The following is a 15,798-nucleotide window of genomic DNA, read 5'->3' as shown; positions in this document are numbered from 1 at the left end:
TCAGGTCTTGGAGATTTGTCTATCGCAAGTCGCATTATTTTCTTCATAACCATATTTCTACTTATATTTAAACCATTAAGTTCCTCACCTTGACTTATTTTAAAGTTCCCTTGTACCACTGGTATTTTGTTCTCCTCCTCCACTATGAAAGCGAGTACAAAGTACTCATTTAACAAGTTTGCCATTTCCTTATTATCTATTATACTTGTCTGCAAACATCTTTAACAGGCCCCTTTACCACTCTTTCGCCTAAAATATTAAAAATATTTATTGCTGTTCTCCCTGTCGATAATTTTATCAGGAAAGTCAGCACAAGTAGAAAATGGGAATTCTCATTTTGTACACAATGATTTTTGCTAAAACAGGAAGAATTTAATTGATGATAGGCAGCTGTTTTGTTAGTACAACAATAAATCAAGTCTAGTCAATTTAGGTTAGAAATATCAAGTTTTAAATTACCTGCAATATAGCGTATCTCTGGCAGGCACATCATAAGTTCAGGGAAACGATTGGTCTGGTGTGGGTACTTGAACTCAGTGTAATCCTGGCACACATACCAGTAACGCTTGTTCAACTGCTCCAATTGAGACACATTGGTCAGACCCCCTATATCTGGACAAAAAAATTAAAGGGGACTTTGATTAGCAAGAAAGACAGGAATACCTTGCAATACAAATTACTTAGTTACCTGTATGTACTGTTAACTCCATTTTTTTCATAATCTGTGTTGCAGCTTTCAGGAATTTTATGTTAGAACTTATTTTTTGAGGCAAAGTACCCTGGGTGTCCCATAGCATTTATTTTGAAAAACAATCTTTTCTCACTTGTTCTTCTGAAAGCACTGATTCCTGCTGGGTACGGTTCTACAGACACTGGCAGCCCTCTCGTGTTTTATCCAAGTAGTCATTCTTCATGTGCCAGTCCAGATGGAGAATATGGGCAGGCTAGTCAACCATGGGATGCATTACACTCAAGCCTGATCCTGTCCTTACTCAGTGCCTGTACATGCGTACTTTCCAGCAGAAGTTACTGCGTAGTGATTAAGATCAGGAATCCTGGCTATCTTTTCACTCCCTGATGTGGGGACACTGAAGATAATTGTAGTGCCCAACCGCTATTTTGATTGAGAGCAGCGAACTCAGCACAGACTGGATTTAAATATTAGAGTTTGTAGAGGCGTATAAAAATACAGAGCATCTCAGTAACACATTATCTTTTTGTCTTTTTTTAAAATATAGATTCTTAAAAGCTTTCAGAGCAGTTAACATAACTGGCGAAGATTTGTGCTATGCATTTTTGAATACCATACATTAATTAGCAAATTAAACCAAGTCACTTTGGAAATTATCCGCAACTAAAAAGGTGATATAGAATTAAATAAGGTGAAAAGTAAACAAATTTAAGGAGGTTATTAACTATAAGTAATTTAGTAGTCACCTCTTAACCTATCAAATTGCCAAACACATCACAGATACAAGTAATTTGTACCACAAAATCTGGCTGCACCAACATTAGACATCAGATTAGGGTCAGTGTGACACTGAACTTAGAGTAAACATTACCATCAATGCCAAAGAACCTTACTGTATTTCCTATTAGACCCATAAAAATAGAAACAGCAATCATAAATAAAAGCAGTATTAAATTATCTGTGTTTTGCATTATTAGACAACAGTTAATAGTGCTCTTCTGCAATGCTGTTACTAAGGAATGACTAATCTCCAAGTGAATGATATCAATTCATTGAGATTTTTAATAACTTTTTAAGCATCAAGACAAAAACTTTACAACGAGGTTAACATTTTTGTTTATTCAGCAAGTATTATGCATGTTTCATTAATAATGTAACCACACTTTATGGAGGGTGTGAAAGCCTTAGAGAGGGTGCAGAAAAGATTTACGAGAATGATTCCAGGAATGAGTGACTTCAGTTACGTTGATAGACTGGAGAAGCTGGGGTTGTTCTTCTTGGAGCAGAGAAAATTGAGAGGAGATTTGATAGAGATGTTCAAAATCACGAGGGGCCTGAACAGAGTAGATAGAGGGAAACTGTTCTCATTGGCAGAAGGATTGAGAACCAGAGGACACAGATTTAAGGTGATTGGCAAAAGAATCAAAGGCAACATAAGAAAAAACTTTTTATGCAGCAAGTGGTTAAGATTTGAAATGCACTGCCTCAACGGGTGGTGGAGGCAGATTCAATCATGGCTTCTAAAAGGGAGTTGGACAAGTACCTGAAGGAAAGAAATTTGCAGGGCTGCGGAGAAAGGGCTGGGAAGTGGGACCAGCTGAAGTGCTCTTGCAGAGAGGCTTTGTACCACGAAATCTGGCTGCACCAACATTAGACATCGGATTAGGGTCAGATTAGGCATGGGCTCGATGGGCTGAATGGCCTTCTTCCATGCTGTAACCATTCTATGATTCTATGAATGATCATTGTCACCATTTTGAAAACAAAAAGACTTCTGCTGATGATGTGCACCTGGTCTGTTGAAACAACATCAGCACAAGAAGATTCATAATACAGAAAGGGCGAGTAGTTATGAAGTAGCAGGCAGCCTCCAGCTGGAGGAAACTGGAACAAGGAATAATGTCTCTGTGAGAGAAGCAGATCTTGCTTTGAACTACAAAATCTCTTTCTCATATGAAATTTTAAGGAGTGGGTCACATATTGGCCATTAAGGGCATTAGTGAACCAGGTGGGTTTTTAAGACAATCCAGTAGTTACATGGTCACCATCACTAATACTAGCTTTTTATTCCAGATTTATGAACTGAATTTAAATTCCCCAGCTGCCATGGTGGGATTTGAACTCGTGTCTCCAGATCATAAGGCCAGGCCTCTGGATTACTAGTCCAGTAACATAACCATTATGCTACCGTTCCCTGTACAAATATGTATAAAGAATATGTAGAGATATATACATTTCTGTGAGTACTATCTAGCCCAAGCAGCCTTCTCGAGGGATGTTCTCTCTTGGCATTGACACGTGGAATGCACCTGAAGCTTGCAGATAATGTAACAGTCACAAAGGATTGCTCTTGGGATCAAACTATTTGATTTGCAAATCGAGTTATCAAAAGCAAATATAAAACTCATTAAAATCAGAGAAGTGCAATTCACAATCTTTGAAAATAGAAAATTGACATAACAAAATGTCTGACTGGAGAGGATCTTGATCTGAAGTGTCGAAGGTCTGCGTGGATAAAATAAGTGCAGCTATTCTTTTGCTCCCTTGCCTCAATGGTCTACTTCCACATTGCAACAGTAAAATAGGGTTCCAGAAATCAAATAAATACCCACATTAAGATCTTCAGAGACTGATCAAAAACCTTCTGAAAAGGATTAAGATTGCAGATACTTTATTATTTTGGTTCCAGAAGTACCAGAAGAAAGGCAGAGGGGTTTAGGGAAGAAGTTCCAGAGAGTGATGAAGAGGCAGCTGAAGGCTCTGCCATCAATGATGGGGTTGCACAAAAAGTCATATTTGAAGAATTGAAAGATATAGGAGGGAACATAAGGTTGGAGAAGTTTGCAAAGGTAGGGCAGATCCAAGTTTATGGAGGGATTTGAAAATGTTTATGAAGGGAGGATTGTAGGTTGGCAAGGAGGTCATTCGGGAAATTCAGTCTACAGGTGATAAAAGCATGAACAAAGGTTTTGGTAATAGTGGGAGTGAGAGGAGCTGGAAGTAGTCTATGTTGTGGAGGTGGAAATAAGCAGTCTCAGTGATGGATAAGATGCAGAGTTTCAAACTCAACTCTGGGTTCAACACGATGCCAAGGTTTTGCATGGCCTGCTCTTGACATTCAATGGCATTACCATTGTCGAATCCCTCACCATCAACATCCTGGGGGGGTCACCATTGACCAGAAACTTAATTGGACCAACTACATAAATACTGTGACTACAAGAGCAAGTCAGAGGCTGGGTATTCTGCGGCGAGTGACTCACCTCCTGACCAATGTTCCCTTTAAGCTGCACGGCCGCGCAGCATTCTGGACCTCCCGCGCAGCTGGCTTTTCAATAGCAAAAAACGCGCATGCGCGATATTTTGAATGGGCCGCGCACCCAAAAAAATTAATGGAAACATTGCTCCCGACTCCCCAAAGCCTTTCCACTATCGACAAGGCACAAGTAAGGAGTGTGATGGAATACTCTCCACTTGCCTGGATGAGTGCAGCCACAACACTCAAGAAACTCGACACCATCCAGGACAAAGCAGCCCACTTGATTGGCACCCCACCCACCACCTTAAACATTCACTCCCTGCACCACCGGCGTACCGTGGCTGCAGTGTGTACCATCTACAAGATGCACTGCAGCAACTCGTCGAGGCCTCTTTGACAGCTCCTCCCAAACCCGCGACCTCTACCACCTAGAAGGACAAGGGTAGCAGGCGCATGGGAACACTATCACCTCCAAAGTTTCCCTCCAAACCACACACCATCATGACTTGGAAATATATCGCCGTTACTTCATCATTGGTGGGTCAAAATCCTGTCCCCCTCCCCCCCCCCCCCCCCGCCAACAGCACTGTGGGAGTACCTTCACCACATGGACTGCAGCGGTTCAAGAAGGTGGCTCACCACCACCTTCTCAAGCCAATTAGGGATGTGCAATAAATGTTGCCAGCAAAGCCCACATCCCATGACTGAATAAAAAAAATTGAGCCAGTAGCTAGAAAAGAAGCTGGAATCAGTTGCAAGGGAGTGAAGTTTAAGGTGGGGGCCAAAAACAATGGCTTCGGTTTTCCCTGATGCTCAGTTGAAAGAAATTTTCACTCATCCACGACTTAATGTTAGGGAGTCTGACAGCATGAAGGTGTCATGCAGTTAAGGGAAGTTGGACACAGGGAGGTCTGGGTGTCATCAACATACATATGGAAGGTGGCTCCATGCCTGCAAATGATGTCACGGAGGGGAGGCATGTAGATGAACAGGAGGAAGGAGTCAAGTATAGATAATTGGGGCACTCTGGAGGTGAATATGCAGGAATGGAGAGAGAAGTTTTACAGCTTCTATTAAGTGGAGTTGTCCATGGCAGACGCTCCCCCGGTAGGTCATACAAATTGCTTTAGGTTCAAAATTGCATAATAGGATCCTAATTAGCATAAATTCATCACTTTATCACTTTTAATTGAGATAAATATTTCTTCGTAAAATTTTCTCCATAGAATGGTATATAATCCATACCATGCTTTTCACATAGCAAGGCATGGACATCTTGAATATTCTACATATTTACAGACCAGTACACTAATACAGCTAAACTTTCCAAAAATGAAACTAATGATATCCTCACCAGAAACTACATAACCAAATGTGTATCTCTAAAGGTATGGTATTAGCATGCATGTTGAACTTTAATACATCAACTACATAAAGGGTGTTACTGTAAACCATTCTTTTCAACATAAAATGATACAACACTAAAACTGGAATCTTATCTGTAATTACTATATTACTCATTCGTGTCATTCCATTTCCTGACTACACTTGCATCCACGTACGTCACAAGTGACAATATCATGTACAAACTGACGTCATGTGTCCTTGATGTTTCTGCTGAGGTACTGTTGCAAAATTCAGCAACAAACTCTACAGTCCCGATTTTTTAACTCAGGGCCCGAGTGTGGAGCGCAGGGGCCGGTGCAAGCGGCAAGCTTGCATGACAGCGCCAGGTGATGCTTGGAGAATCATTTCCATGTGGAATGTCGGACTCCCACCTGAACCTACCTAGGCAGCAAGCATGATTACAGGTTACAGAAGGCCGCCGTCGGGGACCCATGGGACTGGTCCCCGGCATAAAGTAAGTGGTGGGAGTGTGGGGGGTCTGGAGATGATAGCAGTCAAAGGAGGGCGAGGGTAGCCCAGGGCAGAGGAAGGTTTCTTTATAGGGCTCGGAGGAGCACTCCTATGCCTCCTGGCCCACAAGGAAGACTCCTCCTGGGTCTACAGCAACCATTTCTGAATTTTTTTAAAACACTCTGGGACATCCCAAGGATGTGAAAGGTGTAATATAAATACAAGTTCTTCCTTTTGTGGTAAACCACGTTCACTATCGTATCACTGTTAGTAGTTAGCACTGTTCACCACTGTTCGTTATAACTGTATCACTGACCACTATTGTATCACGGTACGAGGTCGCCTCTTGCCACACTGCTATACCTGGGATGACCACTGCCGACTCCGCCTTGGCTCCACCCACCAGGCCAGGTATAAAGGTGAGCGACTGGCTGGTATTCCTCCTGCTTGGATCGGATCACCCACGAGAGTGGGCTCTGTTATTTAGTCAATAAAAACCTTTAGTCACCTTCGTAACTCTTCGCCTTTTATTGGAGGAATTGATAGGTATATCAATTTTATTGACTAAATTTAATGATGTCCGACAACGAGTCACAACCGGCGGAGGAGCCACCAGCGCAGCTCCCAGGAGCACAGCCACACCAGCCAGCTTGGCTGCGAGCCCTCAGACCGCCGTACCTGGACCTGAACCCACGAGCAGCAAACTCAGCCGCAGACTTTAAACACTGGCTGGTCTGCTTCGAATCATACTTGAGAGAATCCAGCGTCCCTCAGGCATCCAAACTAAGTGTCCTGCAGGCACAACTGAGCCCGAGAGTATACACTCTCATCGAGGACATGACTACCTACGAGACCGCCATCAACCTGCTGAAACAGAAGTACCGGACCCCGGTAAACTACATGTACGCTAGGCACCTCCTAAGATCACGGCCGCAACAGCCAGGAGAATCAGTAGCCGAATTCTCACAGGCGCTATATGCACTCGCCAGGAACTGTGACTTTAAATCGGTGTCGGCAGCCGAAAATACTGAAGATAATATCCGCGACGCATTCCTGAAAGGCCTACGGTCCGAGTACTCACGGCAAAGACTGCTGGAAGCTAAAGACCTCAGCATGGAAAAAGCTGAAGCCCTCGCTATCTCCCTGGAAGTGGCCCACCAAGATCAGGAAGCATTCACCAGGTACTGCTCGCGACCCTGGGACTCGGGCCCGACCCCTACCACAGCACCCTTCCCAGCGCCGCCCCCGGGACCTACCTCTGCGTCGGCGTCCCGGACCCGACCGGCCCCGCCACCCCCGGCACCGGCATCGGGCATCCGCGATCGGGCCGCCGGCTGTTTTTTTTGTGGCCAGGAGAAGCACCCGAGGTCGCGCTGCCCAGCCAAGAACTCCATATGCAAAACCTGCCTGAAGAAAGGCCACTTCTCCAAGGCCTGCAGGAGCGGATCCTCAGAGGCCAGCAGTGCCGCATGCGAACTATGGGGGCGGCCATCTTTGTTTAGGGCAACTGAGGCCAGCATCCCCACACGAGTCATGGGGGCGGCCATCTTTGTTTAGGGCAACTGAGGCCAGCATCCCCGCACATGAGTCATGGGGGCGGCCATCTTTGATTAAGGCAACCGACCCCAATAGTGCCTCATGTGAGCTACGGGGGCAGCCATCTTCCCCGTCATTTTGCCCTACCTTGTGGGAGATGCCATTTTACTCACCACGCCCGACCGCCTCGCCCGCAGATGACAACGACTCGCTCAGCTACACACTAGCTTCCGTCACCCTGGACCAAGCCCGCCCGCACCATCTGTCCAAGTCAATGATGGACATCAAAGTGAACGGCCACGCCACGACCTGCCTGTTCGACAGCGGAAGCACGGAGAGCTTCATCCACCCAGACACGGTGAGCCACTACTCCCTCTCTGTCCTACCAACGCGCAGCCGAATCTCGATGGCATCGAGGTCCCACGCCACGGACATCAGCGGCTACTGTGTCGTGACCCTGTCGGTTAAGGGCACGGAGTATAAAAACTTTAAACTCCTCGTCCTCCCCCATCTCTGCGCTGCCGTCCTACTAGGGCTGGACTTCCAATCCCACCTCCAAAGCGTAACCCTAGCATACGGTGGACCCCTCCCCCCACTCACAGTCAACAACCAGCAAACGTTAAACCGCCCACCGCGTAACACCTGCAGCCTCTCCACCCTCAAGGTCCCGCCACCCTCTCTGTTTGCTAACCTTACCCCCGACTGCAAACCCGTCGCTACCAAGAGCAGGCGGTATAGCGCCGGGGACAGAGCCTTCATTAGCTCTGAGGTGCGGCGCCTCCTGAAAGAGGGCATTATCGAGGGGAGCAGCAGCCCCTGGCGTGCCCAGGTCATAGTCGTAAAGACCGGCGATAAAAACCGCCTGGTCATCGACTACAGCCAGACCATAAACAGATATACCCAGCTGGACGCATACCCCCCTCCCCCGCATATCTGACATGGTCAATCAGATTGCACAGTATAAAGTATTCTCGACCATCGACCTGAAGTCGGCCTACCACCAACTCCCTATCCACCCTGAGGACCGCCAGTATACCGCCTTCGAGGCGAATGGGCGCCTATACCACTTCCTTAGGGTCCCCTTCGGTGTCACTAATGGGGTCTCGGTCTTCCAAAGGGAGATGGACCAGATGGTTGACCAGAACGAACTGCAGGCTACATTCCCCTACCTAGATAACGTCACTATCTGCGGCCGCGACCGGCAGGAACATGACGCGAATCTGGAGAAATTCCTCCGTACGGCCCAACGGCTGAACCTCACCTACAATAAGGAGAAATGCGTGTTTAACACCACGCGCCTTGCCATCCTCGGCTGCGTAGTGGAGAACGGAATCATCGGCCTCGACCCAGAAAGAATGCGCCCCCTCATGGAGCTACCCCTCCCCCACTGCCCTAAAGCACTTAGGAGAACCCTGGGGCTTTTCGCCTACTATGCCCAATGGGTACCCAATTACGCGGACAAAGCCAGACCCCTCCTGAAAGCCACTTCCTTCCCCCTCACGGAGGAGGCGTGCGCGGCCTTCTCCCTCATTAAGGGAGACATAGCCAAGGCCACGATGCACGCAGTGGACGAGTCCATCCCCTTCCAGGTGGAGAGCGACGCATCCGACTTCGCCTTAGCCGCCACCCTAAACCAGGAGGGGAGGCCAGTGGCCTTCTTCTCAAGGACCCTACAGGGCCCCGAGATCCGACATTCGTCGGTCGAGAAAGAGGCCCAGGCGATCGTGGAGGCAGTACGGCGCTGGAGGCACTACCTGGCAGGCAAACGATTTACCCTCCTCACCGACCAGCGTTTGGTGGCTTTCATGTTTAATAACAAGCTGAAGGGCAAAATCAAGAATGACAAGATTTTGAGATGGAGAATCGAGCTCTCCACCTACGATTATGAGATCTTGTACCGGCCAGGCAAGCTGAACGAATCCCGATGCCCTTTCACGAATGACATGCGCCAGCGCGCATATCGATAGGCTTCAGACCCTCCACGACCAGCTCTGCCACCCCGGAGTCACCAGACTCTACCATTTCATTAAGGCCCGCAACCTGACCTACTCCATCGAGGAGGTCAGGACCATGACCAGGAACTGCCAGACCTGTGCGGAGTGCAAACCGCACTTCTATAGGCCGGACCGAGCAAGCCTGATCAAGGCCACCCGCCCCTTCGAGCGCCTGAGCATCGACTTTAAGGGGCCCCTCCCGTCCTCTGACCGTAATGTGTACTTCCTCAACATCGTTGATGAGTACTCCCGTTTCCCCTTTGCCTTCCCCTGCCCCGACATGACCAGTAGCACGGTCATTAAGTGCCTGAATGCCCTCTTCGCCTTGTTCGGGTTCCCGAACTATATACACAGCAACCGGGGCTCCTCCTTCATGAGCGAGGAACTCCGGCAATTCCTCCTAGAGAGAGGTATTGCAGCAAGCAGGACCACCAGCTACAACCCCAGAGGTAACGGTCAGGTGGAAAGAGAGAACGCGACGGTATGGAAGGCCGTCCTCTTAGCCTTAAAGTCTAAGGGCCTCCCAACCTCCCGCTGGCAAGAAGTCCTCCCGACAGCGCTGCACTCCATCCGGTCATTACTTTGCACGGCCACTAACACCACCCCCCATGAACGAATGTTCGTTTTCCCCAGGAAGTCGACTACGGGAACCACTCTACCAACCTGGCTGACCACCCCGGGGCCGGTCTGGCTGCGGAAACACGTGAGGGCCCATAAAACGGACCCCCTGGTCGAGAGGGTGAACCTCCTGCACGCCAACCCCCAGTACGCCTACGTGGCGTACCCAGACGGGCGGGAGGACACTGTCTCCCTACGAGACCTCGCACCCTCAGCCGATCCGGAAACACCGCCACCACCCCCCCCAACCCCAGCCCAGGTAGACGGCATGCCGGAACCCCACGAGCCCTCGCCGACCACGCAAACACCAGCATCAACACCGGATAAGGCACCAGCACCGGATAAGGCAACACCACCGCTGCGGCGATCGGAGAGGCTTACGAAGCCTCCGGACAGACTGACCTACCAGAATTGGTAGTACACTTCACCCCGCCGGACTTAATTCTAAACAAGGGGTGAATTTGGTAAACCACGTTCACTATCGTATCACTGTTAGTAGTTAGCACTGTTCACCACTGTTCGTTATAACTGTATCACTGACCACTATTGTATCACGGTACGAGGTCGCCTCTTGCCACACTGCTATACCTGGGATGACCACTGCCGACTCCGCCTTGGCTCCACCCACCAGGCCAGGTATAAAGGTGAGCGACTGGCTGGTATTCCTCCTGCTTGGATCGGATCACCCACGAGAGTGGGCTCTGTTATTTAGTCAATAAAAACCTTTAGTCACCTTCGTAACTCTTCGCCTTTTATTGGAGGAATTGATAGGTATATCACCTTTCTTTAGTGGTTGGAGTGATACTGAATTCTTGAGAACTGGGTTGCTGGTCCAACTTCCCTACAAGAAATCCTTGGACCTCCTCTTACCCCGGGCTACCCTTCCCCTTCAGGTGACCATGATCGCCATGGATCCCCACCCCATAACTCACCTTATGCCAAGACCATTTCCTAGCCTCCCCGGCGGGAATCTGCTGCGGCACGATTTCCTGCTCCTACCTACCGGCCATCTCATCAATCACGCCGGGATCGGGCAGGAGCCCGATTTAAAAAATGAAATGAGGCAAGCAAGTTAAAATCACCCAAGCGCCTCGCTGGTGAGGCTTTGCCAACCTGTTTCTGACCTCACTCCCCCCTACGCTGCACTCTTGCCCCGAGTTAAAATCGTATTGTATTCTAATGCTGAGAATAAACTCAGACAACAGACTGTTGAAAGTCGAGCCTTGATTGTATGCACCAGGAGGAATGGCTTCTAAAAGGAAAAATCAGTTATGGGCTGCAATGTATTTTCTCCCCTACTCAACATATTGAATACTTTAAAAACAAAGTTTCATTTCTTTTCACTCGTCATACAGATGACCTCAATTGAAACTATTAATTATTTTTTCCCCCTCAAATTTTCTACCTTTCACTCCTAGGGTACTTTTCCTGGGGTATCATTCTACAAGTACCACCTGATACTTTACCAAAGCAGGCATTTGTTCTGTGTGAGCCTGTCAAATCAGTACTGAACAAGCTCTTTAACTCTAAGGCAGAACAGTCAAGCCAAATTCTGTCCTCAGCTGACACACATTCACGCACACTGGATAGGAATCAGAAGCAGGAACCTAGCAGGTTTTTCTCCTTAGTCCTGGGATTCTGAGGCCAAGTTTAATGTCCCTGCCACCATCCCAAGTAATATTAGTTTCTCAGCACAGACCAGATAATCAAGTCTTGGGCTTTTCTTGTACGTATCGCTCAATATCACACCAGGTGGTGCCATCGTCCACTGAGTCAATTATAATTATTTTTGAAGTCACCTGGTATATGTCTACCATAACTCCACATGCAACAAACTTACTAACACCCTTTTCAAATGCCTTGTGATATGGATGAATTTCTGATGTTGGATCAAAAGCATATTAAAGACCACTATTTTCTTTAGTCCCACATGCTTTCAGCACACGCTGATGCAAAACACACCATAAAAATATTACATATGACCTATAAAAGGGAATTCACCCTAAATTAAAGTCATGAGCAAGAAGAGAAAAATTGCTTCTGATATTGCTCAATTTTGTATTACCAGTGCCATAAATTGTGCATAAACCACCTGTTTTGAAGATTAGAATGTCTCAACCATGACCTTTTTATTCAGATTATAACTCATGTGTGGTCTACCAAGATTTGGGTTATGACTGGCAATTGTCACAGGGACTTCAGTTCACCAGGGGTCATGATCATCACCAGCAATTTAGAAGTACAGTACTTCTAATTTCTATGGCAGTGCAATTATAGCAGACTTGCAAGCAGTAAAAAGGTAATTACAGTATCAAGACGCAAGTAATCAACTCAAACCTTGGAATTATGTATCCCACTGTTCACCATCAGTTATTCTATTAGTAAGGACGTATTGTGGATAGGGATTTCTTATGAATGCCGATTCATAATGCAAGGGCTGTTCTCCAGATGCCAGACAGAATCAGTTTGGATGGACTTTAGACATTAATGGATGGCAAAAACAGAATCATCCTGCATTTTCTTTTGCAGCATCAACTAATTACAACAAACTAAATTCTACTGGGAGAATTTAATTATCTTAATATACAATACTCACAGCTCAGTATCGCGAATGAACAAGATAAAATAATCCTTATTCCTATAAAGCACATGCAAAAATTGTCAACAATTCTGGCCAGAAACTTGGGCAGAAAAATGTATACATTAAAGCAAAAATTGAGAAGGAACTGAATATTTTGCTAGAAAAAGTAATGGCCAGAATGTTAGCCAATTTTGGAGTCATAGAACAACTCCCAAATGACAAATAAGGCAACAAAAGAAATTATTCGTCATTTAAACACTCGAACCATCACTGAAACAGCTTTGCGGGATAAACATAAATGTTTTAAAGACATTGAAAGAGTACAAAGGAAAAGTAGCATTCAACAAAAGCATTAGTAGTGATGGAGCATTCACAGCTGGGGAGAAAATCCTTCAACCTTTATCTCCCTCAAACTCTTCAAGATGTGGGGGCATTAAGATGGAATTATCTGCACAAACTTTGGCAAGTTTATCATAACTCTGTGCAATACAATTATGTTTATCTGTACGGGTATGAAAATTCTGAGTGAGACCATTTTAACTTCATTACGACTTCAGATACACCTGAATACACAAATCAAAAACCCCCATCATCTACTCCAACATAAACATCAACGGTACAGCTATAATTGCACCTTCATCACAAATACTGATGATATCTCCTGTGCATGAACACCTAAACAAGCACAGAGTCATTATAACTACTGTCTGAGAAAGGTGAATTAGATAGACCCATTGGACCCCCGGAATAATGCAATAACCAGGCATCTGAATACGGGAATCTGGATACAGATACTGGTAGTCAAGTCTTTAAAACTAGAGTATTAAAAGCATCAAAAAGCATTTGGACAAGTCCATAGATAAAGGATTGAAGACAACTAAAGAATTGCTCTGTTGCTGATGAATTGTTGGACTCTAAAATGGCTGCAAGTCTTTTTCTTGTGCTCAACCAGATGCCTGACAAATGTGCAGCATCAAGCTACGACCCTTGAATCAATCAAAAAGAAGTGTTAAATAACAACAGAAAACGATGGAAAAACTCAGCAGGCCAGGCAATATCCATGGAGAGAGAAACAGAGTTAACGCTTCGGGTCGAAACCCTTCTTCAGAACCAGAAGGGTTTCGACCTGAAACGTTAACTCTGTTTCTCTCTCCACGGATGTTGTCTGGCCTGCTGAGTTTTTCCAGCATTTTCTGTTGTTATTTCAGATTTCCAGCATCCGCAGTATTTTGCTATCGAAAAAGAAGTGTTGTTACTTAGTCAAATTACATGCATACTTTTTCCCCCTGGGTCATGGCCACTTCCCGAATAGCAGAGGTATTAAAATCCTCTGGTAATGGAGACAGAAACAGAACTGGGTTTTTTTTTTTTGTTGAAGGACTGCACATATTGCTGCCATGTCTATTCGCTGACAGTGGAAAATTTACAGAATCCAAGCTGTGCTTTGTGGGTCCTACGCAAAAAAACATACTATTTGAATGAGTCTCTGGCTTTTTGAAGGGACTGCTGGTTGGGAAATTGCGGGCTCACAGTCCCTGATTTTCCAACCAATGCTCCTTGCTGGAAATGTTTGATTGGGCAACAAAACCCTAATATCTTAAGACAGAACTACTGGGGTTGATTTTAGCTGTTCCCACTGGGTGGGAAACAGATGGCAGCGGGCAGGCTGCTAGTTTCACACCCTGCCTGATTTTCATTTCCACTGAAGTCTGGCGGGAACAGTTAAAATCGACTCCACTGTGTTTAGGGAAGATCAAAAGCTCAGAAAATAGGAAGAATGAAACTTAACCAAAAATACTAAAAAATCATCTAAAACTCATTATACCTTGATTAAGAAAGTTGATGGCTTTCATGCACACATACTCCTCATTGCTGACCTTCAGCTGTTGAAACTTTCTAAAGAGGTAGATTAGTCGTTCCATAACTTCCATTCCCTCCTCACTGAATCTGAGAGTAAAAACAGATTCCAGTTAAGGCATTACATCACATTTAGCCATTACAACAAGGTGTACATTTGACATTTAGCACACAGAAATTGAATGTTATGAAGTGCATACTTACATTCATCCAGACATTTATTGGTGTTTCCCAGTTACTCTGCTCTCAAATTTTATTGTTAAAAACTGCATTTTGAGAGAGTTAAAGCTTAGAATTGCACCTCGAGGGCAGGGCACTCGCACAACACAAAACCTGTCATCGTAGAAATGGCAACGGGCATCTTCGCAGTGGGTTGGGGATATGTTCCCCGTTTAAAATTTTTAACCCCCACCATCGTGGCGGGGTTAATATCGAGGCCATTATGTCAGTGATGGAAACTGAAGTGCATTGTTGATACTTTGAAAATCTAGCCAAGAAAAGGTCTACAATATCCAGTGGGTTTATTTTAAGTGCTGTGATGCTGTCTGTAGAAGGTATTAACTAGTTGAATCAGAGCTGGACTTTAGCACTATGTTTGACTTTGCAAAGGGCATAATATTAGAAGTGATAAAATTATGTTCATAAACATAAAAGCGATCACCAATATGAACTTTTCAGTTATTTCTATATCACAGAGGCTGCAGGTGCAAAGCCATTTTATACAATGAATTTGGAGCAGTTGTTAGCTTTCACTGAACACTTGTCACTTTTATGAATTCCTAACATGGAGAATCACCTCCTGCCTATCTCGACTGTTATTATTTCCTCGCTTTTTGCGTATGTTCCTCCCTTACAATACACAAAGCATGCCTCTCTTGCTAAGCAAAGCTGTTACTGCATTGTGACCTCCTCCACAGCTCCCGACTTTCCCTCTTTCAAACAATTCAGAATTTATGACAATGTCATTAGCAAAATATACTGAAGCACTTAAGCCATGTTTGTTTTCTATTAAAAATATGATTTTTGTAAGTATTTTATTTGCAAGACTGCAAAGCCAACATTTTAATGATGTCATTCAGCAAGATAGGGTGCCAATTATATGAGGCCAGGTGGTTTACTAAGGCAACAGGGTACAGATCAGTTAGAAAGTCAAGCCCACCTGCAATAAATATTCTTGCCTCAATGTAGGAGGAAAATAAGGTGGACATGAATACACATTAAAGATGCCAAGCAGTTCATGTATAAAATAACTTGCTATAAGACTGAAATAAGAACTCATTAGTGCCAAGTCTGAGATTGTCACTGGATGGTGCAACTGCCCCACTCCTGCAGCAATTCACATTCTGTGTGTCAGAATAATGCAGCTAACCTTAAATCAAATGAAAAAACTTTCAAAATTTGATAA

The 15,798-nt window shown here is 45.4% G+C and overlaps 1 protein-coding gene across 4 annotated transcripts in view; it reads right to left on the bottom strand.

Moving 5' to 3' along the window:
- The window catches only part of LOC147101758 (nuclear receptor subfamily 6 group A member 1), a 395,609-nt gene that overhangs the window by 12,717 nt on the left and 367,094 nt on the right, over positions 1 to 15,798 (bottom strand). For all 4 annotated transcript variants that reach the window (XM_085965661.1, XM_085965660.1, XM_085965659.1 and 1 more), the window contains 2 exons: positions 14,362 to 14,483; positions 460 to 612 (listed from right to left, as the gene is read on the bottom strand). In XM_085965661.1, coding sequence (XP_085821787.1) covers positions 460 to 612; positions 14,362 to 14,483 — 275 coding nt within the window. The remainder of the gene's footprint in view (positions 1 to 459; positions 613 to 14,361; positions 14,484 to 15,798) is intronic.

This window comes from Somniosus microcephalus, chromosome 23 (genome assembly GCF_052327205.1).
Source record: "Somniosus microcephalus isolate GS21.2 chromosome 23, FLI_Smic_1.0, whole genome shotgun sequence".
Taxonomy (NCBI): domain Eukaryota; kingdom Metazoa; phylum Chordata; class Chondrichthyes; order Squaliformes; family Somniosidae; genus Somniosus; species Somniosus microcephalus.
This window is presented reverse-complemented; position numbering and strand designations above follow the sequence as displayed.